We start from the raw sequence: 26,513 nt of genomic DNA, 5'->3' as shown, positions 1-26,513 counted from the left end.
TTTTCATTCGCCCATGGTCTAAAGAACGCCATATTTCTATTTATTTAAAGATATTTTTAACTTAAATGAATCTCACCGAGCGCCGCCACTGCTTATCGCAGACTGTCTGGCAGGAATATTTCGAAGAAACTGTGTACATAAAGCTTCGGCCAATAGAAATTCATTTATGTTTACGATTCGATGTTTTCATTGGCAAACAGTGGAGATGATGAGTCCACGTGTACTGACAGTTTGTTAGATGTTTACCGAATTTTATACGGGGACTAAACATTATTTTTCATCGGATAAATGAATCCAACATTATCAATTTATGTTAATAAGGGGAAGTGGAAAAAATGGACCCATAATAGATGTAGCATTATGTAGAATTCTTCTTCAGATAAAGTTTTTAAAGCTCAGTCCACAAGTGAGCCTATAGGACCTAGACTTCATTTTCCTTTGCTTGTATGTTATTTTGTGAGTTTCAGGAGGTGATTGAACAAAGAAAAATATTTTTCTTTGGAAGTATTTCAATCGCATATGTTGTATATCTATATAAAAATTGTTAATTGGCAATCGGCTTGGTAATCTCAAGTGAACGGACAAAATTAAGATACTATAACTAGCCCAAATGTATTCATCACAATCTGAGATCAATAGATATTATTGAGGTGGCTTGTAACCTAGTTAATTGCGACCTTTTCAGATTTATTATAGTATAATATACCCTCGTTTGACAGATAGAATCTACTTCTGTCAAACCACTCGTTTTAGATGTGATGATTGCAGATTGCAATGCTAACAGTTTGTTTGGCCATTTTGATTAATTCCTCGTTATGACCTACTAACTACGGTACTAAGACCTCCACTACTTTCTAAGGACATTTAGTGTTTAGAATGTAGCTTTGTCTGTGAGGACAGTAATTGAACGATATGTTATTTCATACCATTTGATTCATTTCACACAGTATTGATTGAACATTTTTTGACATCCTTAGCTAGACTTATTAGGAAATATATTCCCCTGTCATCGTTATGAGCTATCCATTATTATTTTTGAAGCTGTAATACTTCAATGGATTGCCCAATTAAATTGCCCGCTTTCAATTACATAATTAACTCCCTATATTCCGCAATAATGGTCTGGAAAATATGCTGGTGATTAGGTATTAAAATTTATATTACAGATTTAGTCTCTGTTCAGTTTAAAGATGGTAGATTTGGCACGATTTCCATTCCACCCATGGGAGTGGTTCTTAAAGACCAAATGGTAAGCTAACTATTTCGTTTAAGAGCTTTATATTAGCCCAAATACTTTATATTTATCAACCAAGCTACGAACCCTTGCATTTGAGAAGAGAAGAATTTAATTTAGTAGTGAAAGGTGAAAATGAAAAACGCTGTTCACAGTAAATATTTATTGGATTCAACATTCATTTATATCTATATCTAATAGGTATAATTTAAACATATATCAAAATACATCTATTCAACAGGATTGAAGATATGGAAAGTTGTGCATACCCTGCTTCAACAGTTGGTACTGGTTTTTATGGAATATCTCCAGAATAATTTGTTTGGCCATTGAATAAACTCGTTCATCCAAACTCTTCCATAGATTTGCTCAAACAGTTATTCGCTTCATCTTATTGTTATCGAGAACAAGAGTTTTTGAAAGTTATTAGTTTTTTGAAATATAATTCATGTTAATTTAACGTTGAAATTCTAGTTAATTTCGAAGAATAATCTGTGGTTGAGAAGTGCTATGGGTTATACTGGAAATTATCCAGTTATCACTCTTTGCTTGGCATTTGATAAAAAGTTTCAGAAACAAACACGGAATAGTGGGAAACATATTTTTTCTTTTCTATATACCAGAAGACATCGGCTTTTTTGGAAAATAAAGATAAGTTCCTTTTATTAGTGCTTAGTATTTATTCCATTACGTCAAAAATGAATCAATCTCTCTTTTAGTTTATTACTTTCTTTCAATTATTTCAATTCTTAATCAATCTTTATACTTCTAATAATTACTTTTGATACGTAGATGAAAAGTACTCTAGTACTTTCATAAAGTTGCTATTGCTACGTTGCAATAGAGCATCAACTAGACGTTGTTTTCTTCATAGGTTTGTCTTTCCAGATTTTATTTAACTTGGTAGCTGCTGATCTTGCAATTGTCTTTTCGTTTTCGCATTTTCCAGTGTTGTTTACCACTTCGTAGTTTTGGATTAACTTATTTTTAAGCCATATTTTTCGCCGATAACAGACAGTCTGGTCATACTTTCTGTTATTGCCAGTATGGTTTGTTGATTGTTGATCCTATTTTCGCCAACTGATATTCCGTCTTGTCATTCATAGAGGACTAAATCTTTGTCCAAATTTTTTAGTGTGCTACAGACTTAGGAACTTCATGACATTACACCCAGGAGCAGAAATAAAAACTGAAGATTTTTAGGAGCTGGAGCATCCCACATTTGGAATTGTCTGAAAGTAGTGGGATTAACAGATCGGTACCAAAGAAAAGCCGATGAAATTTGTATACCGAAAAGATACTATTATAACATTTAACACCTATTATTTGATATACATATACGATTAATACATGAGGTTACACTTTCTTGTAGAATGAATGGTTGTATCCGTGTTTGATCAGAATAATAATAAATAATTCTTGAATAAATTGTCTCGATTTTTGTTCTTTTATAAAAATGTATAGATAAACACACCATTCAATAAAACAGAACAAAAATGAAGAAAATTTATTCAACAAAAAATATCTAAAAAGTTTCACAATAACACGTTCTTAAAGTAATAGATCACCATCAGTTATCAAAAAATATTTATTGGTTTTCATGTAGTTTACTTTATCCAGGACCTTTGAGTCAAATTTTAAATATAACCTCTGTAGAGGCTTTGATATGTACAAATAATTATTAGTAATTCATCCATTTAATTCTCTATCTTTACAAAGCAACTCAAATTTGAAAAATAATTATGGAATGCAAATTATAAAATGATTTAATTAATTTATGACGATTTTAGCTTCATAAATCAAAATTAATTTTATTAAATATTGAAATCAATTTCAATAAACTCAAAATTCTATACAAAAGCTACTTTTGGTTAACAAAATTTTTTTTAATGTTGAAAATAACCCTATATTTTGATTGAAATTTAACTTATCAAAATAATAATATAAAAAATGAATATTTTTTAAAAAATCTTTAAAAAATTAGGGGTAAATTTAATTTAAAATGTTTTTGAATTAAAGAAACTATATCCTAATGATTCATAAGCGGTTCAAGCAGATAATACAAAGTCAAGTTGATTTTGTATTTTCGCTGATTTAGCATTTTTTATTAAATCTTTTTTGAAAATTTTTCCGGCTAGCAAAAATTATGAAAAACTTTTGATTAAGAATTAAATTTTAAGATTTTTTTGAAGTTTATCTGAAATTAATCAACCCATGTCTGAAATTTGCAGCGTTTATCTGAGTTAAATGGCAATAATTACTTTTTCATTATCGAGAAAGTTCTTAACAAGACTATTTTCAAGAACAAAATCGTGAATATTTGTGAAGAAAACATTCTTTTATAAAATTAATTGAGCTAGGCCCACTACCTTTATTTATTAATTTAAATTTAATTTATTATTATTATGCGAAAGACCTATGCACTCTTCAGCCTACAGTCGGCATTATCTTAGTAACATAAGTTATTTAAATGACATGACATAACTTCAGAAGCAATTAGTGCGTGATTTTTATTAAAACTTTTAGTTGTAGGATAATTTTAAATGGAATGCAGAAACGAACATTTTCGGAATATTTTACGTTTTTATTTCAATAAAGGAAAGAGAGCTGCTCCGGCTCACAAAGAAATAATAAAAAAAATTACGTTCTGGAGATTTTTCCCGCAAAGACGAGCAAAGTTCTAGTCGGCCTGAAGTTGATGATGATCAAATCAAAGTCATAATTGGAAAGGATTGTCATATAACTGTTCGAGAGGTTGCGAAGAGGCTACATGTATCGCACCCAACAATTAAAAAACACTTAAAATGTCTTGGGCTAGTTAAGAAACTTGATATTTGGGTATCTCACGAATTGAAATAAATTCATTCATCATTGGTGATGAAAAATGGGTCTTGTAGAGTAACATAGTTCGAAAACGATCACGAACCAGCACAAACCACATCGAAAGTCGAAAAACAAACAAGAAAAGTACATGCTGTCAGTCTGGTGGCATTACAAAGTTATTGAGTTTTTAGAGATGCCTCAAATGAACTAAACGATCATTTCTGATATTTACTTTCAACAATTAATGAAACTGGATGAAACAATCAAAGATAAACGGCCGGAATTGTCAAATCGAAAGGTTAAGTGTTGAAGTTTGGCTGGGAAGTGATGCCACATCCACCATACAGCCCTGATCTGGCACCATCTGATTACCATTTATTTCGAAGTTTGCAGAATTATTTTAATGGTCAAACTCCCAGAAATTACGATGACCTTCAATCGCACCTAGTTCACTTTCTTCCTGATAAGGACCTGAACTTTTATGAGCGCGGAACCATGAAGATGAAAGAAGTTTTATTATATATTTTTATACTACAAAATCTAATATATATCAAAATTCAACGCTCAATAATTTCTTTTCAAAACACACTTCCAAACTTGGCGAACTCATTTCATTAACGAAAAACTTTTCGGTTAATTTTGTAGCAGAATTTTCAAAAGAAACTAAAGTATCGTAAAGAAATATTCGCATAATATTTATAAAGATTCTGTACACAAAAGTTCTGTCTAGAGTAACTACCCATAGAGTAGGTAGTGATCTATTACAGGGTGAATATCTACATATTTGTAAAGGGCTTAGAAAAGTACATGCATTTCCCAAATATACTTATATTTTAAATAGATATATATTTTGAGTATTGGTACATACAGTGGTCAGATTAACAAAACAAAAATAAGACAAAAATTATTTGTTTTCAAACTGTGTTTGTAACACAATTAAGTCTTAAATCGATTTATAAATAGTCATCGCTTTTTATTAGTAAAAACTGTTTACATTAATAGTTTTTTTTTTTCAACCACTATATATATGGGCAGAATATTTTAAATAGTTATTTTGGCAATATATGATTGACTCAATATATGCATAAATAATTAGGATAATTTTTGAAAGATTATTTGCTCAAAGAAATAGTACACATAAAAGCACTGAAAGTCTTACATAGGAATTGAACCTAATATTATATAACGAGTGGTAGTACCCTGAATAAATGTGTTGTATTGGTTGCTTATATTTAGAGCACAAAATGATTTAACGTTAAGATGGTTGCATACGATCAGATGGAAAATTGGATTACGTAGTATTGTAGCAAGTTCAGTGAATATCTTATTTGAAAAGACAAGATTTATTATAAGAATTTCAATGAATCTTATAATATGAATAACGATAATTCAATACAAATAACATATTTCCATTTGTACAATAGTACAGTCTAAGGGCGAAAACTAAACAAAATGATGATGATCGTTTTTTTGAGACAACGTGCTCTGAGAAACAGCAAAGTTACCAGCAATCTGATAAGAAATGAATTATCAGATGTTCGAAATATCCTTATATCGACTCGAACGATTAAAAGACGTTTATATGAAGCAGGGTTAAGCAACAGAAGACCAGCCAAAAAATTCTTACTTACCAGAGAACACAAAGACAAAGAGATTAAATTTTGTAAGACTACATCAGAATTCTCCGATGAAACTAGATATTAAAGTTCCAGATGGACGTGAGCGTGTTTGTCGGAGGCAAGGAAAAAGGTTTGCCAGCTGTAATATCTTTCCTTAAGTGCCTTCTTCTGATGATGGCTCTAAAATGTTTTGGGGAGGAATTTGTTTCGATGCTCGTACGGTATTGGTCTCTATACATACGAGGTTTATGAATGCCCAATATTACTTTAACAACATTATTGTCGAACATTGCTCCGTTTGTTGGACCTAAGTTTTTATTCATTCGGGAGAATGCTCATCCCCACGTGGCTAGAAAAGTTATTTACATGATATCAATATCTCTTTATTAGAATAGCCACCTAACAGTCTGAATGTGAATCATCTATGAGAATATCTCAAAAACAGGAATTAAAGTCATCGTCCTACGGTTTTTAATCACAACCAACTCATAGAAGTCGTTATTGAAGAATAGGAGAATATAAACACAGAGCTAGACCAGAATCTATAAAACGTGTGTGAGACCTATTCACATATATGCCTCAGAAACCAGAGCCGAGACATCAACAACAAAAAGAATAATGAGAACCACAGAGATCAAAATACTGCGAACCAACAAGGGAGTCACCCTCAGGGACCGATTAAGGAGTGATGACATACAAGAAGAATTGGGCGTAAAGGATGTGGTCAGGGCAAGAAAAAGATTCTGCAGGGATCACGTAGAAAGAATGCCAGAAGACAGATGGGCAAAATGGGCTAAAACTCAGAGACCGAATACTCGCAGACCTATAAGCAGACCACCAAGAGGTGGTACGAGAGCTGGAGTTCAGCTTCTCAGGAAGATCCAAGAAGAGGGCCAAACGTACATGATTGAACAGGACCTGGTCATATTAAAAGAGGAAGAAGAAGAAGAACAAGAGAATATACCGTAAGCTTTTGTTGAACATTTGATAACAAGCATGCCGCGACGCATGAATGCAATGATAAGAAGTATGAATTTATCCTTCTTCACTTATTTTTATTATGTGTTTATATTGTAAATATTTATATTTATTGAAGTGGTTCGTTAATTTTGGCCAGAAATTAATTTGAGAGTACAAATTTTTCAGTTTTCGGTTAATGTAACATTACGATACAGTTAATAGATAAAATTATATAACTAAAGACGAACAACAAACAGACTATTAAGCTTTGGTTCTTGAAAATTTATAGTGAATATATACGCAGACCTTTTAGGCTCACAGCATGGAAGTAATTTCCTTAGACTCTTTCCTATTTTTTGCTTTCGCTTTCTTGTCCTAAATTCCTCTCTCTCTCTTAGGACTTCCATCACCTCTGCGTACCGTATTTTCCTTGGTCTTCCTTTTTTTCTTGTTTCTCCCTATGTTCATAATTTTTTTGTTGTTCTAAAATCTGACATTCTCTGTATGCGACCCAGCCACTCTATTCTCTTGGATGTTATTATTTTGCTTAGTTCTGCTCCTCCAAATAGATTCCTCAATTCATTATTTGATTTCCTTTATCACCTGGTATCCTTCGAAGTATTTTTCTTTCTCATATATCTAGTTTTTCTCCCTCTGCTTTATCAAGAATCCACGTTTCGTCTCCACAGCTCACTGTTGGTTTTATTATTGTTTTGTATAGATGCAGCTTCGCCTTTTTGGAGATTTTTTGTGATCTTTCGCATTCAGCGCTCCCAATTGTTTACTTCCCTTCGTCATCCCCGCTTCCAGATTTTCTATCCCGTCACCTTCGACCTTGATAACCACCCCAAGATACAACTTGGTCTAAGCTTATTGCCTTTTTTCGTTCAGTTGTATTGGCAAACTTTTGATTGCTCTTTTTCTTTGTGGTGTTGTCATTATCATGAACTTCGATTTATCTTCGTTGACTCGTAGATTCACTGTCTCTGCCATTTCTATGAAGGTTCTGTAGGTTTCCTTAAGCTCGTATTCCGATATCTCCCTGTTTTAGTCCAGTGTTGGTCTGGAAACATTTTGATATTTTTTAATTTGCCTTTACCTTCGTTTTTCTAGGTTATAAGTTTTTTGGAATACTAAGATCGTTCATAATGCTGTACAAATGGTTTCTTTTCACAGTATCGTAAGCTTTTTGGAAATCGATGAAGACAGATAACTACAAATTTCCTCAATCTATATATATATTACCGTGAACGACAACTATTATTTCTCAGCATACTGTTTTTAATATTTTTGTGAGGGTTTTGTAGGGCATTGAACTGTTAGGCCAAGGGTCGAGATCGCTTCTAGATAATTCAATAAAATTTGATTTTAAAGCAGGTAGCAACTGTATAGGGTAGTTATGAATTTGTGTGTGGATCTGCCTAGAGCAAAAGTAAACAGTTAATATATAGTCATTAAAAAACTATTTAAGTGTAAAACTTGAAGATTAGACAGACATTAGCCAGAGAATGTACAAATACTTGACTCCAGCTTCTGTATAAGTTTGGATCCAAAAACACGACATCTTAGCAACACATTTTCTTCATAATTTGTTGTGATAATGATAAGTTTGGAATCAATACGGATATTTTGTTTCTGATCATATAAAATAAACAATAGGGTGAACTAAAATCAGCTTAAATCCAGTGGTTGTCAGCCAATCACATATTGCTTGAGTTTCTAGACTCAAATTTAAGAAAAAAAAATTATTTTATCATTTTAAATAATTGTATAGTGGAATAAACTATCGTTTTTCCACGTGGGACAGTATTTTTGATATAATGTGCTTTGATTTAGGACTTTAAACATAATACTCTTCAAATTTGTGATATTTTATGAGAACAAATGATAAGGAATTGATAATTTAGATTTCATAATTTCGAAATTTACTAACAACTTCGCTTGGAGGATCTTTGCCCCAAGCTGATCCTGCACCACGTCCACCCCAGTGAAGATTTGCACCGCCTTCAGAAGCTCGACGATGTGCCGGTGAAGTACCCATTGCCCCCAAGCTTGAAGGTCCAGAATTACCCCCCGATTCTAGCATACGATCTTTGGTTTTTGGATTGCTCCAGTGCATCGACTGAAAAACATAGTTTTTATATAAAAATCAATTTTCATTATACAGTATTTTGCACGTTGATAAACTATGTACTCAATGGAGGATCGTATTAAATTAAACGGTAAATTTGGCCAGAGGTATCTGAATACAGGAAGCAGGAAGTATTCAAAAACAGAAAAGCGACAATGATTTTCAATAAATAGGTACACTCCAATTTACACTTTAATACAATAATATACTTAAAAATATTAAATTTTTATATACGAGGGTTGCTACTTGAGTTTTGACATGTGAATATGTCAACTTTGACATTTTTAATGGTGAACGTACTCAGATCATGCTGTCATATGAGTGCTATTTTCGTTGTTTACAGATACTTGAAACATTCATCTTGTTCAAAAAATGGAATTAAATCTCGAACATTTTCGTGCGATGATCTGCCATGACTTTCGACTTTCGGATTAAACCATCAGCTGAGTGATGATCAACTCGCTTCGACTTTTCGTGTTGAAGCACCATCTCGAGTCACAATGTTTGGCTGGTTTTCCGACTTGGTTGTCCAAAATCGGCTGTTGTCTCAGAAAATCATGGATTCAAGACGAGCCAAATCGAATAAGAGTTGTTGGTGCATAAAGCAATCCGAAGCAAATGGTCACCTGTTTCTTGGGAATAACTGGACATGTTGCCACCGTTCCATTAGAATAACGTGGAACGGTCAATTCTGAAGGTACAACAGCACCTGCTTGACAGAAATCTTCGGAAAAATCAGGGAAACCAATCGCCGAAGATCATTCTCCACCACGCCTTGCTAGCTCACACACACAAGCTCAAACAATCGAATTGATGGGTCATCCGCTGTGCAGTCCCTATTTTTGCACCCAATGGTTTCTTCTTTTTCCCGCAGATCAATAAATTGCGAGGTTAACGTTTTTTTACACCCGAAGAGTCGATTGATGTGTTTAAATCAAATGTATTGAAGATAACTGAATAGGTATTGAGAAAATGCTTCGAGAATTGGTTTAAACGCACAAAATTTATCTCAAAACTAGTAACCCTCTTAGTAGATTGGATTGGGTTGTTGTTGTATTTGTATGTGGGAACCTATTTGACAGTTGTATAAGCCTATTTTGATTACCCATTTGAAATATTTTTATAGTATCTAAATCAGTTTTTTTTTGAAAATGGCCAAACATTTGTCAATGAGACAGATTATTTATTGTAAGCTCAGGTCTGAATTCGAAGGTTTGGTGACCTTGGGGTAAGAAAGTAGCCCACCTAAATGATTTTTGAAATGAAAAAGTTCTAGTAGAGCCCACTACATTTTCTTAGCATTTAACTAACATATATATGAGTAAATATGACCAAAAACGATATTTATATCAAATAAAATTCAATTTTTACGAATGGAATCCTTTTTTCACCGATTTGAAAGAATTTTCTATTGTGGGGACGACTGTTTTATGAAAGTTCCAGGGTTGTAGCCCTGGATGCATTCGTCTAAATCCGTCGACATTTATGCCAAACAATAAATCATTGATCGAAGAATTTTCAGTATTCGCCGTGAATTCTCTTTCATGTTTTTTAGGACAGAATGTTTCATATAGGGGTTTGAGTTTCACTGAGATACAATTTGTTGATTTGCATCAAAAATTGATTTATTCTTGTAATATATAGTGTGTTCAAATAATGCGACAAAGAATGCGGATTCTTTAGAACAACAATTTTCATTGAAATTATCTTTTGGCTTCCACTACCACCATATCTTCTGTAAGTTTACTATATTAGATTCTTATTAAAATTGGAAATGATGCTTCTCTTCTTATTATTTACTTGAATTTCTTATGTCACCTAACATTTCCCTCTGTTGCATTATCCTATTTATGTAGCAAAATTAATATCTCTCAGACTTGTTCATCCTTCAATCTCACCACGTTCTAATTAATTAATAGCCGTTCTAATCAACTGCCTATTTGTTCAACATCTACAGCTACAAATTTTCTATTCCTGACATTATCGATTGTTGTTTGAATCTTCGATTTTAGACTGTTTGTCAATTATATGTCTTTTCTCAAATCTTTTTCAATATTTTCCTTTAATTTTCACACCAAGAACCGAATGTAGTATTCAATTTGATCGTATTCAGATTAAGATTGTATCGAGAGATGTTTGAATGTTGTGGGAAGGAATATCTTGAATATTATTACTGCTAATGCTAAATGTGTTTAGAAGAGGAAATATAATAAATACCTGGTGTACATGCTCCTTCATTCCTAACCACTGCTTGTAACTGATAGCGATGCCACTACTTCTCCATTTGTCATAATTTGCTCTTCTTTCAGGATCACACAATATTTCTTTCGCTTCCTATAATAGAATATAATGAATTTTATCGCTATGATCAAACTACTTGATAAAAATAGAGAGTAAACTTAAAAGAAGATTTATAAAAATGGAAAATAATTATTGTTCTAATATATCAAACTGGAAGATGTAAAGAAAGACGCCTTGAGAGAAGTTCTTTTTGATGGTAATAATAATAACTGAAATTTTGATTACTATTATTATAGAATTGTTGTTATAGTTTGATATTAGATACTGTGAATGCTCTGAATTAATTTTAACTGTGCGTCTCATTTCATCTTCAAAATAGCTAGAGAGAGGGAAATGCTTTATTGTCAAAAAATTGAGTAACAAGATAATTGGCAAGTGATTGTGCATTTTCTTGCATTGTAAAATATTGAGCCCTTAACTAATTCTGAACGTGGATAGCCGTGCAAAGACCTTTCTGAAATTGGAGAAACGTGCTTACGAATTATGCAAACGGATTCAAAGATGAATAAGGAATGTAGAGTCAGAATTTTTAATCTTTCAAAGATTAAAAGTCCCTGCAGTGAGTTTGGAGATTCGCTCAAATTGATTCGTACCACACGTACCCCAGAAGGGAAAGGCATATCGGAGATGCGACTCAATAAGGGCATAATAAACTGTTAAGGAAACGTGTCTTAGCGTTGAGACAGACAAGCTTATAATTATATCATGGTTTAAGGATAATTACTTCACTAGATATGGTCCTATGAAGTGCCGTGAGATCAGGGTTGCCTCAAGAGAAACTGTGGTCTGCAAATAGAATATTTTACCGTAGAGTCTAGATAGGCAATGTCGTTTATAAACAAGAAACTGCGAAGCTCTGCTAAAACTACGGGCATAAAGAAGAAACTGTGCAAGTTAGTCTTTTTTTGGCTACATTCACAAAGTAATGATAAAGTAAAGTCTATAATTCCTCGCGCTAATATTACTGCTCATACAGTCACTTTAGACAAATGTAGGGGCTTATGATGCTTATGTCATGATTAAGACAAAAATGAACTTCATTTGGGAAATGTTGTTAAACGGTAGATAGCGCTCAATCATCTGATTTACGAAGTCAAGTCTCAGACTAGCATACCAAGTCTTCGATTCCTACACCAACTGAATTTTTAACGATGCAGCCCCAAATCTTGGTGTAAAATGCGAAATGTTGTTTACTTATGCACGTTTAAAGCAACAGCACGCTTTCAGACAGTTTTAGAAGACCTTGGACACCCGGATTTTGGTTTATACAGTGTTGATCCAGTCAATCGTGCGCCTGACGCATCATTTAAATAACGAACATTGCATTTCTACGCACTACAGTTGCCGAATTACCGTTTTTGTAAAACTCACGCACGCAAAACTCACGGTTCCTTCGCGCTATATAGCTTAAAAAATTCCTTTACCGATTGACATCCCTCCCGCGCCCATCCGAATAGCTGCGTTCACCCCATAAGTAATACAAAAGTGAAATTTTTTAAATCCAATCCTTTTATTCGAACGTGTGAGTTAATTCCTGTGAAATACTGGAATACAAGCCGTGTTTCCGGTTATTATATTTTATATTATATTCGGATCTATTATGCCTTTCAACTAAACTATGATAAAATTATATTCGTCCATATAATTTAAAACAGATTTGATAATCAATAGGAAAATACACGGAAGGATTCATAGTCCTTTCCAACACATTTTGAGAATTAATTGCTCTCTAGCTTCATTGGGCTGAATCCAATTTATTCACTGACATATCGGGAAGGTCGGTCTCGAAAATTGTGAATATTCCTGAATGCTCTTGTCCAGAGAATAAAACAGAATATGTAAAATCGATTAAACTCTATTCACCCGCTTCTAAAAAGTATATAGATTGTTGATTTCAGATTTTTATTTATACGTTAGTCTTTTAAGATTAAAGATAACAAAGGAGAACATAATTTATTTCTTTGCAGCAATGAGTTTACGAGTGATAGGTATACCAAAAGCCGTTTTCCAAAATTTGATTTAATAAATTTAATCAAAAATTTGCTTTGAAATTGGTCGAAATTGGACTTTCTGAACTTAATTTAATCAAAAATTGAATTCTCTTAATTTAACTTCAAATATTCGACAGGAATTTTGTTGGACATGGATATTCCTAAACTTTAATACTCGAATTCAATAAATGCTATCTGTAGTACTCTAAAAAATTACCCTACAATGAATTCCGGGACGCTCCCGGAGCGAAAGGAAATAAAATATCTGATAAGCTCGCTGAAGCGGGGACAGAAAAGCCCTTCGTATGACCTGAATCCTTCTGCGGTATCAGCTTAGAACAATGGAAAAAACATTTGAAAAGAAGGTCACCCCCATTTTTTTTATGTACCGACCAATCGCATTCTAGTCGCTAAAAACCATTGATGTTTATATTTTCGAGGGTGCTGAATACGAATATGTCATTTATTTTTCTCCAAAGCTGGGGAAACATGGTCAAAATAGAGTTTTAAGTCGAAAATTTAGAAAAAATGAATTTTGCTGTTCTACTCGCTGTATTTTGGCGAACAACGAATATTTTTTTATGAAATTTTTTTGGCATAACCTTGAACCAATCCAACAAGTAAATAAATCCCCCCAAAAATTTTCCGGCTGTATAGAAAATTCCGGAAATTGTTTTTAAGCTCTCCCGACTTTGTGCATACGATTGACAAAGTTGAATGAGGAAGTTTAAAATTTACTACTTCTGAATGCATGGTACTAAAATTAATGGTGTGAATAAGTTTTCGGAAAAGTCTCAGATCTTAATATTTAGAAGAAAAAAAGTTTTCAAGATTTCAAGATGCGAGTTTTCGTTTTCGAACGATGCCGACCGCTTCATGAATAATACTTATTTCATTACGTCCTGTACTTTAAGAAATGTATGTGTCAGCGTGATTTTTCTCAGCATCTAAAAAATTATGCAAAATCAATCCTCCTTTAATAAACGTTGAACGAATATTCAGAGTTTTGTCGTATTTTTTCTGCCCTTTCTCGATAATTGTTTGGCGAAATTTATCACAAATATCGGGTAATAAAATTGAATGACCGTCATCCAATTTTTTCTCATAATAGGAAAAAGTCTGGCGAGCTAAGCTAGCATAATCTCCCATCGATTTATTTTGGAATGCATTGAGTGCTTTTGCCGAAATATAATCTTGATAGCACTTTATGTGATACTGTGCTTTTGCTGTGTGCAAATCAAAATTCAAACCTTCAGAGTTAAATCGATTTTCAATTATATTTTCTAATTTTTGCTGCGTCGAGAATTTTTGTTTTAATTGTACAACTTTTTTCTGCAGAAACAAATGATAATTTGATACCTTTTTTCGGATTTGCTTCTTTACCACAGAAAAAACAATAATTCGCTATGAGAGTATTCCCGCATGCGCTACTCGAGCGGCGTCGCGCCGCGGAGTCGAAACTCGCATCTTGAAATCTTGAAAACTTTTTTTCTTCTACATATTAAGATCTGAGACTTTCCCAAAAACTTATTCACATCATTAATTTTAGTACCAAGCATCCAGAAGTAGTAAATTTTAAACTTCCTCATTCAACTTTGTCAATCGTATGCACAAAGTCGGGAGAGCCTAAAAAACAATTTCCGGAATTTTCTATACAGCCGGAAAATTTTTGGGGCGATTTATTTACTTTTTGGATTGGTTCAAGGGTATGCCAAAAAAATTTCATGAAAAAATATTCGTCGTTCGCCAAAATACAGCGAGTAGAACAGCAAAAATCCCGAATTTATTTTTTCCATATTTTCGACTTAAAACTCGATTTTGACCTTGTTTCGCCAACTTTGGAAAAAAATAAATGTCATATTCGTATTCAGCACCCTCGGAAATATAAATTTCGATGGTTTTTAGCGACTAGAACGAGTTTGGTCGGTTTTTCGTTTTCTAAGCGACTTTTTGGAGGTGATCCGCTCGCCTAATAGAAACAAAACCAAATATTGGGACAACTTATAGGCAAAGAGTCTTCTGGGAAACTATAACCAGAGTAAATCTGCTGAATGTAGCATGAAGACGCTAGACTTAGCAGATAATGCGGCGTGAAGATTTTGTTGTACAGAGCACGAAACCTCTATCCACATTCTCCCGAAGAGTTCATAATTAGTCAAAAATTGTGGTGGAAAAATTGTACACCGACTTATAGATCGCTATTTTCAAAATTGTACTTACTTTTAGTAACTGAAACTTCTGTTCTGCCTCTTTATCGCCAGAATTTTTATCAGGATGGTATTGTAGAGCTCTCACTTTATATTCAGCATTTATTTGCTCTATCTGGGGAAAAAACGAAATGCGATTAAAAAAATATGAGTATAAACGATGGAATCGTATAGAGACGAATTCAACTTTTCCCAAAATTAATTAGAGCGCTTTAACTTGTAAAATTTTTCACCCAAAATAACCCCAGAAATCGAAATATCAGCAAATTTAAAGTAAAAAATGTCATATAAAGTTTTTTCGCCAGATTGATAATTTTTGAGTTATTCGCAATTGAAAAGTACCATTTTTCGTCAAAAAAACCGCATTTTCAATAGTTTGTTACGTATAACTTTATAATGATGCATTTTATCTAGAAAAGTGTGATGAACAGAAATGAAGCTTATTAAAACAAAGAAATTAAGCTATATGTTGAGATCTTAATATTCTACCTAAAGCAAGTTATAGATACTTGAATACTTGAATTTGTTTTACGTAACTGAGCATTTAACCTCAAAGAACGAGAAAAGGGTACATTTTTCAACAAAAAGTCATGGAATACTTTTTAAAGAGCTTTTAAATAACTACTGATAAAAGTAGTTTCGACTAAAATTTTAGTGAGGAATGATGTAAAATTGTTAAAGCTAAAAAAATTGCACTAAAACTAATGCTATTTCATTGAAAATCGAAATTAAACTTATTCCTTGTACCAAATACTTTATTTGGATGTTATTTACGACATTTGAAAGTTTAGCTGATTAGAAATGGATAATTTTTAAAACCATGAGCATTAAATAATACTTTTTTTTTGATTTTTTATTCATTTTTTCTCCATAACTATAAGATATACAAGAACAAATAAACATTCAAATTGAAGCATTTTTTATGACGATTATTGTGCTTTTTTTATTCTTTTTGTAGCATAAAAATTTACGGAGTTATAACCAAATTAATTTGTCTTTATAGTTGGAGGATTGCTTTGACCCTTTATTAATAAAATGTGAAGAGGCTAAAGCCCTTCTAGCATACATAGGCTTGTAGCTCTGAAAATTTTTATTAACTGTAAATATTTTTATCAATAAAAAAATTATTTTTTTAGAGCAGAAAATTAATTTTCATTCATGAAAAATATATAATCAAAAAAATTTCATCAGAAGGGTAATTTTTAACGGTTGATACTTCAAAACATATAAATTTTCTATTATATAATATGCTGTATAAACGAAAAACATTTGAATTGAATTGAATTTTTATATTTTTCGATAAGGGATGGTTTTCACCCCTTAAAAACAATTTGCACACCTTGCGACCATGTAGATCTTGATATGGATGGTAAGATGAGTTTAATTCCAAATTTTCAGGAAAATCTGAGCTGCATTAAAGAATTCGGAAGTTTGACACCATTTTGAGCTTGAATGCCTGCACTACAACATTTTGGTGGTGTCGAGGAAAACGAAGATTATTCCATTTCAAGCTAAAACAAGGTGTGTCTGGATTTAGACTAATTTATGGAAAATATTCCTTATGTATGAAACGAGATAAGTTAGATTGATCAAAATTAGAGCGAGAAACCGATGTTTATAATGTGAATATCCCTTTAAGAATGTTACTATAGAGACAAATCAATTTATCTGGAACAATATCATTGATCTTACATGATAAAAGTGATAACGCGATAAGTCAACATATCGCATCGAATTTTTTTTGTTTACATTTACATATTCCTTTTTTTCCCTCTTGATTCAATAATTCAGTTTTTGAGAGAAGTTTCTTGATGTGTGCAGCTTTTTGAGGCTGCTAGTTAAAAAATGCAAAAAAAAGAATACAATGGAAAAATATCAGATTCTCACATTACATTTTTCTCAATCTTTTAGCCTCAGTATTAATCGTTTTGTGAAAGTTTCCATGCTGCCAGTTAAGTTCAAAAACAAACAGTCAGTGGTGTATATTGTTTCCAGGTTCCCTGTCAATTAGTCCTGTTCCCTTCCTGCCAGAAGAATTTTTTGATAGCCTGAATCGTCTGATGTAGATTCTAGTGATAGCGATGTCCTTTTATTTTTACTGAAGCAAACGGCGTTTCAGAAGGTAACTACATCAGTGCAAGAAGTTGTGCCTGGTATTTTACCAGTGCAAGATGTGGTCTCTGAAACTCAAGAAAATCTGTTAAGGGAAAGACCAAAAGAAACTAAAGCATGCTGAAGAATACTTCATCTGGTAAACTGAAAAAATCTAAATTGTGTCAGCTGTCGAATGAAATGTAGAGAAAAGTTTAAAGAAGATGATAGAAAGGTCATTTTCAAGGAGTATTGAAAAACTAGTAGATAAAAAAGCAGAAGAAGGCTTCTACTAAAGATAGAAAAACAGGCAGCAGAAATAAAAATCGACCATTCAGTTATACGTATCACCTTAGAATTGACGAGATTGTTTTCGCATAATCTTGGGTGAAGCAAACAAATTTCTATGCAGTCTCAAAATAACCTCAAACTGTTCCGGAATTTATCAAAATGACTTTAGAAGAGAAGAGCCTCTAAAAAACATGTATATAGATGGTGATGTCATAAAATTACAGACTCTATTGTGAAGGCTCCAGTCAATCAAAGTTATTTCAGTACATGGGACAACAACAAAAAATATTTACTCCCAATTTATACAGCAGAAAAAATGTACAATCACTGTCTGATGGACTCTATCAAATTGCTGTAAGTCGCACCAAGTTTAAGTAAATTTTCCATTGTATGGATTTTGAGATTAAATGACTAAGCAAAGATACTTGTGTGAAACGTGACAAACTAAAAATGAAAATCAACTAATCCGATAACCTATACGAAAAAGCAAATAAAGATGATGTACTTCGGATGATTATTTACCATCATTTTGAAAATTAATAAATTCACTTCTCTAAGAAATTTATTTCAATTGATGTGTGACTATAGATAATAAAATATTTTGTTGGAATTTTATACTGTTAAGTTAAAAATAAATAAATCGAACTGTCAAAGCTGGTTTCAGAATGAGCGAATTCATAAATAGCCAATGTGTATAACCGGCAAATTAACTTAAATAAAACTTAAATAACAATTATATCATTATGAGAATCTGATTTCAGTCTACTTAAATAACGAATTTACACAATTACAGCTTAATTAACTTGAACATACGCGTCACAAGTCTCGCACCAGGGGTCCATTACTGAAAAACAATACTTCAGGGCGTCGTATTTCCAAAATGGACTATTTTTCGAGAAAACATGTGGATAACTTCTTTGTGAAAGTTTTTATGCTCTAAATATTTGTTAAGGATCGAATTTTCCAATCCTTACGTTGTTAACGAAATATCAATTTTTAGAGTTTTTTTTCTAGTGTTTTCCCCAATTTCCATGACCGCTCACTCATAGAATAATTCTTTAAAAACTATTTTTGAGCAAAAAATCATTACTATTGGTTGTAACGTCAGGTATTGTAAAATTTTGGCTACGGCGCTTGGACTATTAGGTTTGATATCAATTGAGAACCTTACCTGATGAAACTCTTGGTTGTTAGATTGTGTGTTGTGAGTAGAAACATCTACTTTTTAAAATCAGTCCCCTGTATAATATTACAAACCTCGATTGACGCCTACTTTTAAACAAAACCTCCTTTTTTGGATTGCGAAGAAAAAACTATAGAAATGAAGTAGAACAAAAGAAAATAAATTAAATGAATTTCACCGCTTTCGGAGGCGTGCAGCACCTTTTGTTTATTTACTAATTACAGATCTTTGTTTTAACGAAACAAAACCTCAAGTAATACCAAAAATTACGAAATGAAATGTTGAAAATAAAAGAAAGTATCCCATTATGTTCCACCTGACAAATTTAATTATTAGAATATAGAAGATTTAACACACCATTGAACGTTTTTAATCTTACTCATTCAACGTGTCTGGAAGCTCTGTAATATCTGCAAGTTATTTAAAGCCTCTATTCTATCGGTGGGAGTTTGTATAATGAGAAAATCTAAGAACGAAACTTTCTAGTGAAATTAATTTTTTTTTCGAGTACATTTAAATCGTTTCTGATTGTTAAATGTCATGAATATTCTTTTATAAATCACTTCATAGTTGTTTCTATGTAATAAAATAAAGTTTTTAGTATTACAGTCAGTAGTCATTAGGCGTAAGTAGTCAGGTATGTCTGGTTCTTATCGTTTCAAGTTATTGAATGATATTTCACCATCCGGTTTTTGATTATTGTAAGTAATGAATCAACTAAACAAAAATTCTCTGATAGGAGGGCTCACTTGTCACAACAAACACATTATAGGTGTAACAAATATAAGTCATAAGAATGATAAGATTTCTTTATAAAAAAAATGATTCGGATTTTCATATATTTCTCAAAATACTCATTTAAATTTCTTTAATTTTTTATTTCTTAGACCTTTTGATATATTAATGCATCTAAATGTTCTTGATTTTAGGTCTCTTCTGTTTTATAATTAGTTTTTTTTAATAATTTTTGATATATAAAATTTGACGTTTCGACTTCTCTTTAAGTCTTTATGTTATTAACACTGACAATTTGCGTATTTAGACACGAGTACGATTTACGTGACGCCTGGATTTGACTATGCCATTTTGTAAATCGACCCAAAATAAGCGGAAAATCAAGAATAAAATTTTTCGATATCTCGCTTCGTTTTCGAGATATCGATACTTGAAGTTGGAAAAAAAACCTAACCTTATCGTGGTGCCCTTTGAGTGTAAAAAGTTCAAAAATCGTGAATTTTTTACAGCCGAAATTGTCTAAGAAAAATTTCTTCGCGTGAGGGTTATTTTAGTTTTATTTTATTATTATTTTTTTTTCTTATGGGGGGCCTCGTCAGAATTCCGGCTTTTCAATTATAAAACAAACGAAAATAAATAATTTTTGAAAGCATTCAGAACGCACTTTTTGCTTGTAAGAGGGTATTTTTACATTAAATTACTGATTAAATCTTCAAACTATCATTAAATATTTTTTTTATTTTATAAATAATGAAAAACAACCGACAATTCTTAATGAAAAATATCAAATTATTCATGTATTTATCGTATGTTGAGTTATATTCATTTTGTTATAAAAATCTGTTTTTTCAATATAATTTTGGAGTATCAGGGTAAATAATATAAAAATTATATAAAAATCTTTTGTTTATGGAATTACAAAATTCATGTTGAATTTGAAGTGATAAAATATGCATTTGAAACAAAGTATTATATGATTATAACTTCAAGTATTGATATCTCGAAAACGAAGCGAGATATCAAAAAATTTCATTCTCCGTTTTCGTTTTATTTTGGTCTAATTAAGCCAAAGCCGCGGCGCCACGAAAATCGTACTCTCCCCCGTATTTATATTAATCAATAGATCACTTACCTCATTTTCTATTTTGATTTTATTCTTATTTTAATATAATATTATACTTATTTTAATATATTATTATAAATATTACTATAAACACGCAAATTGTCAATGTCAATATCATATTTTGATAAAGACTCAAAGAAAATTCGAAACTTTAAAATCAAGAACGCATTAATATTCATTTATTATCAATATATTTTTCATTATATATTTTTCTTAGTAATGGATATGTAAGGACTCGAAGCATGGTAATTTGTTATACTTTCATATGCCTTTCTACACATTGTATCGGGACAAAAAAGTCGGTTGATACAAACCATGTAGAACTATTAATTTTTGTTTTTGTACAGATTTCGACAGAACTGGAAATTTCTAATCTCTTTCGTTAATATGACAAGGATTCAATTTTAAGTTGCTTATCGCAAACAGATGCTTCATCACCGTTTTCAGCAAATCTAATTATGTGATATTTTAAAATTTCCTATCCGCAACAGCAGTTTTTTCATCATTTTCATTTTATGCTTCATTATTAATCGTTTGTATTTTAGAAAATCGTCACTATAAGAAAGATCGTTCGAGGAAATGACTAACGTATTGATAAAAAACAGCCTTTATATATTTCAGAATTATTCTTCATTCAATCTACTCTTAGATTCACCAATTTGAAAGCTGAGAGATTACTATGAAACGAAATCTTCTCGTCGACATAAACCAAAATATCTGAATGTTTTTGAATCAAAAACCTCACTTACCAGTATCACTTTGAGTCTTTCTACTAATTCACTTTTTGTTATCGGACGTTTCCAACTCGGGATTCTCCAGTTCTGTTGTTAGTTCTGTCACTTTCAGGTCACCTAGTTTCTGAACCATGTTTACGTCACTATTTATTCATAATACCCCACACGTTATGTTTTTCTTCTAATTTATTTAAACTATTTTTATACGGTGGGGTGAATTTATACACAATATTTCTTACTTAATTTATTCACAAGTTCATACTAAGTACACTATTTACTATATCGATCCGTTGACTACGACATCCAATTATGTACTGACTTTGTCGCTGATAAACAAGCGCCTATTTATATAAGAAGAATTTCTCGATAATTCAATTCCAGAATGCAGACAAACATAATAACAGTCGTATAACAATATGTGAATTGTCTTTGTGAGAATTTCCGCATCGTTCTTCTATGTTAAAATATCGTCCGTCATGGTCGAAATCTTCTTGCGGACATAAATCGAAATATTTAAATGTTTTTGAATCAAAAACGTCACTTGCCAGTATCACATTGAGTCTTTCTACTAGTTCACTTTTTCAAAACTTCACTACACAAAAAAACAGAACTAAAGACACTAATAAATCTTATATTATAAATTCCATACCATGTCTGAATTGTCACATTATATAGGAATGACTACACAATACTTAGAGAACAGAATAAATGGCCACAAATACACCAAAAATGCATCGACTGCTTTACACAAACATGAAAAAAATTAACATCATGAATTTGATTTTAAATAAACAAAAATTTTAGCTCAAGACACGAACTACCAAAAATTATTAATCAAATAATTAGATATTAATTATTGTTCTGTGAATGATAGACAAAATATAAAAAACCTCAGCCAAATTTACCATAATTTGATAAATTAGTTTATTTCAATCTACGTATGTTTTTAATAATGTTTTTAAGATATCTACTAATATGTTTTTATCTATTTTATAAATATTTTAATCATCATATATGAATTATTCTTATGAAAATGCTCCCAAAGAAGGAGCCAAACGTTAAGTTGTACAATCTAACATAAAAATGTGATATTTCATCGAAGTTTAATTATTTCATCCAAACAATCTACGAATCCAAGAAATTAGAGAGAAAAAAATTATATATATACATATATATAAAAAAAATTAGATACCAAACCCAATTATATGTAATTATTTGTGTACTAATTACTTAAAACTAAACAGTTCCATAGATATTACATAAATTATCGTGATAACCATTATCACAATTTGTTATGAAAAGTTAATTGCGAGTATTTCATTAATCTCCGCTATATCAATATTGTTTTTCAAAAATACAATCAGAAATGTTTCCAACATATACTTCGAGAAACTACCGCTTTAATTGAGTATATTTATTTTTAAAAAAATAATGATAATAATAATGATAATATAACTTACAGTGGAACTGGAATCGCAGCCCAAAATAGAATAATAATCTTCGTCTTCCTTCTTCTTATAATCTAAAATATCTCCGACACTTGTCATCTTCAATCCACCAGAAAGCCTACTGACCTGATTTATCACAAATGATAATCCAATTACTACTAAATCAACTGTTTTAACACAAAAACACGCACCGCAAAAGATTGTTCTAAAAGATTGTTGTCAATGTTATAAATTGGAAGTGAAAGTTGTTATATTTAAATAAGTTTATATCAAATTGTTGTAATGTTAAGATCACGAAAGCATGCGCTGTGGTAGCTGGCCGATGAATCGATGGGGAAATCCAGGCGATGTGAAACGTGAAACATTCTACAATATTCGTTGTTTGGGGGAAATATATACTGCGCTGGAGTTTCGTTCGATTTATCAACTCTTAATTAGGGGGATTCGCAGACAGGTCAATTATGTGGCTTAACCAGAACTCGACTTCTGACTTGGTAATTAGGTGATGCTTGAAAACATTTTTCCTTGTGGGTTCTAGACATTGGCTTTGAAGGGTTTTCCTCACTAATTGTTGGTTGAAATTTGAGAAAAACGGAAACTGATAAGTTGATACTATTTATTCGCACAGCGTGATTCAAAATGATAATATTAGCACAATAAATGATGTTAAATTATGAGAAATTTATTCGAATTATTAAACAAATAGAAATTCCATTAATTTTATAAATATTTAACATTTTTATCTGCCATTTTATTCTTATTATCAGATCATACTGAAATATTCATGATATACAGGGTGTATTAAAAAAGGTGATCCCCTCTCTATTTTGATAAAGAATTAAATAAGTCGAAACGTCAATTTTTATTTGTCTTTCAGAAATCATTATCATTATTATTATTATTATTATTATTATTATTATTATTATTATTATGTTTATTATTATTATTATTATTATCATTATTATTATTATTATTATTATTATTATTATTATTATTATTATTATTATTATTATTATTATAATTATTATTATTATTATAATAATTATTATTATTATTATCATTATTATTATTATTATCATTATTATTATTATTATTATTATTATTATTATTATTATTATTATGTTTATTATTATTATTATTATCATTATTATTATTATTATTATCATTATTATTATTATTATTATATTAATGCGTCTAAATATTGTCGGTGTTAGGTCTTTTCTGATTTGAAATTAGCTTCTTTTATAATTTTTTAAAAACAGATTTTCATGTTTTTCAATTGTGTTATTAAAAATTTTGAAATGGAGACCTAAAATTCTAGGTCTTTTCTAATTTAAAATTAGTTTCTTCATTCTTTAGAAACAGATAAAAATTTGACGTTTCAACTTATTTCAGTCTTCACTTACATCATGAATATTAAAATAATTAAGGTCTTTTTATATCATTTATAGCTTTTTTGTTCTTATAAATGTGAACCATTTCTATAAATTCTTTTTATTTATAATTGAATTTATGTCTTTTCGATATTTCGTAGCTCGTTAATAAAGTTTTATTTTTTTATCGTATTGATGACCTTTTAGTCTATTTTCTAAATATTGAAATGTCTGCCCTATGTAGACTGTCTCACTGAGGAAAAATTAATTTTTCTTGTTAAAACAAATTTTTATTTTGATTTTATCTTTATTTTGATATTCATGATGTAGTTGATTTATTGATTAATATAAATACGCAAATTGTAGGAATCAATATCATATTTTGAAACGTGATTTTTTCATCTGTCTGTCTACAAAAAATTATAAAATAAACTAAGTAACTTTAAATCCAAAGAGATCTAAAATCAAAAACATTAAGAAGCATAAACATATCAAAAGCTCTAAGAAAAAAGAAATTCATATATGTGTATATTGTATTGATTTTATTACAATTCTAGATAACTTCTGTATAGTTTTCAATTTTATTAATTATTGCAATTTAATTATTACTATGACTAGTTCCATCTTATTAAATTCGGCAGCATGAGCTTATGTTTTTCTTTGAAATTCGGTGCTTATATTGGGTAGAAAAATAAATGAACTATATTTGCCAAATAATTATACAGGGTGATTCATTAAGAATGTCCAATCTCTGAACTGTAGATTCTAGACCTCCAAATATGATGATTCTGCTCAACATGTCTTATGCAAATATTGCTAGTTTCCGAGATACGGGGTTCAAAGTTTAAATATAAATTTTGATTTTCGCAATATTTTTTTATGTGTGCACAATTTCTCTTTGAAAATTGGCAATTTCACGTTTTTTGTTACGAGGAATCATAATTTGCACTCTAATTTAACATTGCTAATAGAGGGCGCTATTTACACTGGTTTGTGTTAATTAAATTGAAGTAAACTTTTTTCGGGCTAAACTTACAACTAAAATAATAAAAAAATATTGAAAAGCGTTAAATTCTACAAAAAAAAGTTACTCTTCTTTGATTCGTGTAACTCAATCAATTATCGAGTTATTTGCTTCTAAAAAGTTCAATAAATTTTAATTTTTTCATAAAAAAATTTTATTATTAATGAGCTTCACGATCCGCTTTCGCAAAGATCTCTTAATATCAAATAATCCTTGTCTATTATTTTTAATTACATCCGCGGCTTCTTCTATTTTCCGTCGCAGTTGTCGAAGAGAAATAATTTTTTCTTTGTAAACTAATGCCTTCATTTGCGACCAAATTGAAAAATCCAAAGGATTTAAATCAGGGCCTCTTGGTGGCCAAGCAAATTCACTTCCACGACCAATCCATCGATGCGGAAACTGTTCGTTTAAGTATTGACCAACTTGTAAAGAATAATGTGGTGGTGATCCGTCGTGCAAAAACCACATATTTTGTTTTAAAGCGAGAGGTATATCCTCTAGTAATTCGTGTAAATGTTCTTGAAGAAAATCTAAATAAAGAGGTCCATTTAAATTGGTTGGCAGTTCAAAAGGACATATTAAATACCCACATATTACACCACACCAAATGTTAACCTTAAACTCGTGCTGAAAATGTGTTTCCCTCATAGCATGTGGATTTTCAGAATCCCACAAATGATTATTTTTATAATTAAATATTCCTCGTCTGGTAAATATTGCCCCATCAGTAAAAAGAATTGTATCCAGAAAATCTGGGTAAACATTTTGTTTATCATGCAAAAAAATTAAAATTTATTGAACTTTTTAAAAGCAAATAACTCGATAACCGATTGAGTTACACGAATCAAAGAAGAGTAACTTTTGTTGTAGAATTTAACGCTTTTTAATATTTTTTTATTATTTTAGTTGTAAGTTTAGCCCCAAAAAAGTTTACTTTGATTTAATTAACACAAACAAGTGTAACTAGCGCCCTCTATTAGCAATGTTACATTAGAGTGCAAATTGTGATTCCTCATACCAAAAAACGTAAAATTGCCAATTTTCAAAGAGAAATTTTGAAAACATAAAAAATTATTGCGAAAATCAAAATTTAAATTCAAACTTTGAACACCCCGTATCTTGGAAACTAGCAATATTTGTATAAGGCTTGTTGAGCAGAATCATCATATTTTGAGGTCTAGAATCTACAGTTCAGAGATTAGATATTCTTAATTAATAATTAATTAATTAATATACAGGGTG

The 26,513-nt window shown here is 30.9% G+C and overlaps 1 protein-coding gene across 1 annotated transcript; it reads right to left on the bottom strand.

Moving 5' to 3' along the window:
* Positions 1-1,382: 1,382 nt before the first annotated feature.
* Positions 1,383-23,241, bottom strand: LOC130897205 (J domain-containing protein). Its single transcript, XM_057805946.1, has 4 exons — positions 22,884-23,241; positions 15,280-15,381; positions 10,985-11,101; positions 1,383-8,758 (listed from the first exon to the last, which is right to left on the bottom strand). The coding sequence occupies exons 1-4, from the start codon at positions 22,968-22,970 to the stop codon at positions 8,540-8,542; spliced, it is 525 nt and encodes a 174-aa protein (XP_057661929.1). The 5' UTR covers positions 22,971-23,241; the 3' UTR covers positions 1,383-8,539.
* Positions 23,242-26,513: the final 3,272 nt, after the last annotated feature.

This window comes from Diorhabda carinulata, chromosome 8 (genome assembly GCF_026250575.1).
Source record: "Diorhabda carinulata isolate Delta chromosome 8, icDioCari1.1, whole genome shotgun sequence".
Classification (NCBI taxonomy): Eukaryota; Metazoa; Arthropoda; class Insecta; order Coleoptera; family Chrysomelidae; genus Diorhabda; species Diorhabda carinulata.
The sequence above is the reverse complement of the archived record's forward strand: the minus strand, read 5'-3'. Positions and strand labels throughout refer to the sequence as shown.

What these genes read in the sequence shown, in the direction of transcription:
- LOC130897205 (XM_057805946.1), bottom strand. Translation starts at nt 22,970, where the DNA reads ATGACAAGTGTCGGAGATATTTTAGATTATAAGAAGAAGGAAGACGAA. An exon ending in AGAAGTTTCAGTTACTAAAA is followed by an intron (nt 11,102 to 15,279) that starts GTAAGTACAATT and finishes ATTCTATTATAG; the next exon opens with GAAGCGAAAGAAATATTGTG. An exon ending in TGAAGGAGCATGTACACCAG is followed by an intron (nt 8,759 to 10,984) that starts GTATTTATTATA and finishes TATGTTTTTCAG; the next exon opens with TCGATGCACTGGAGCAATCC.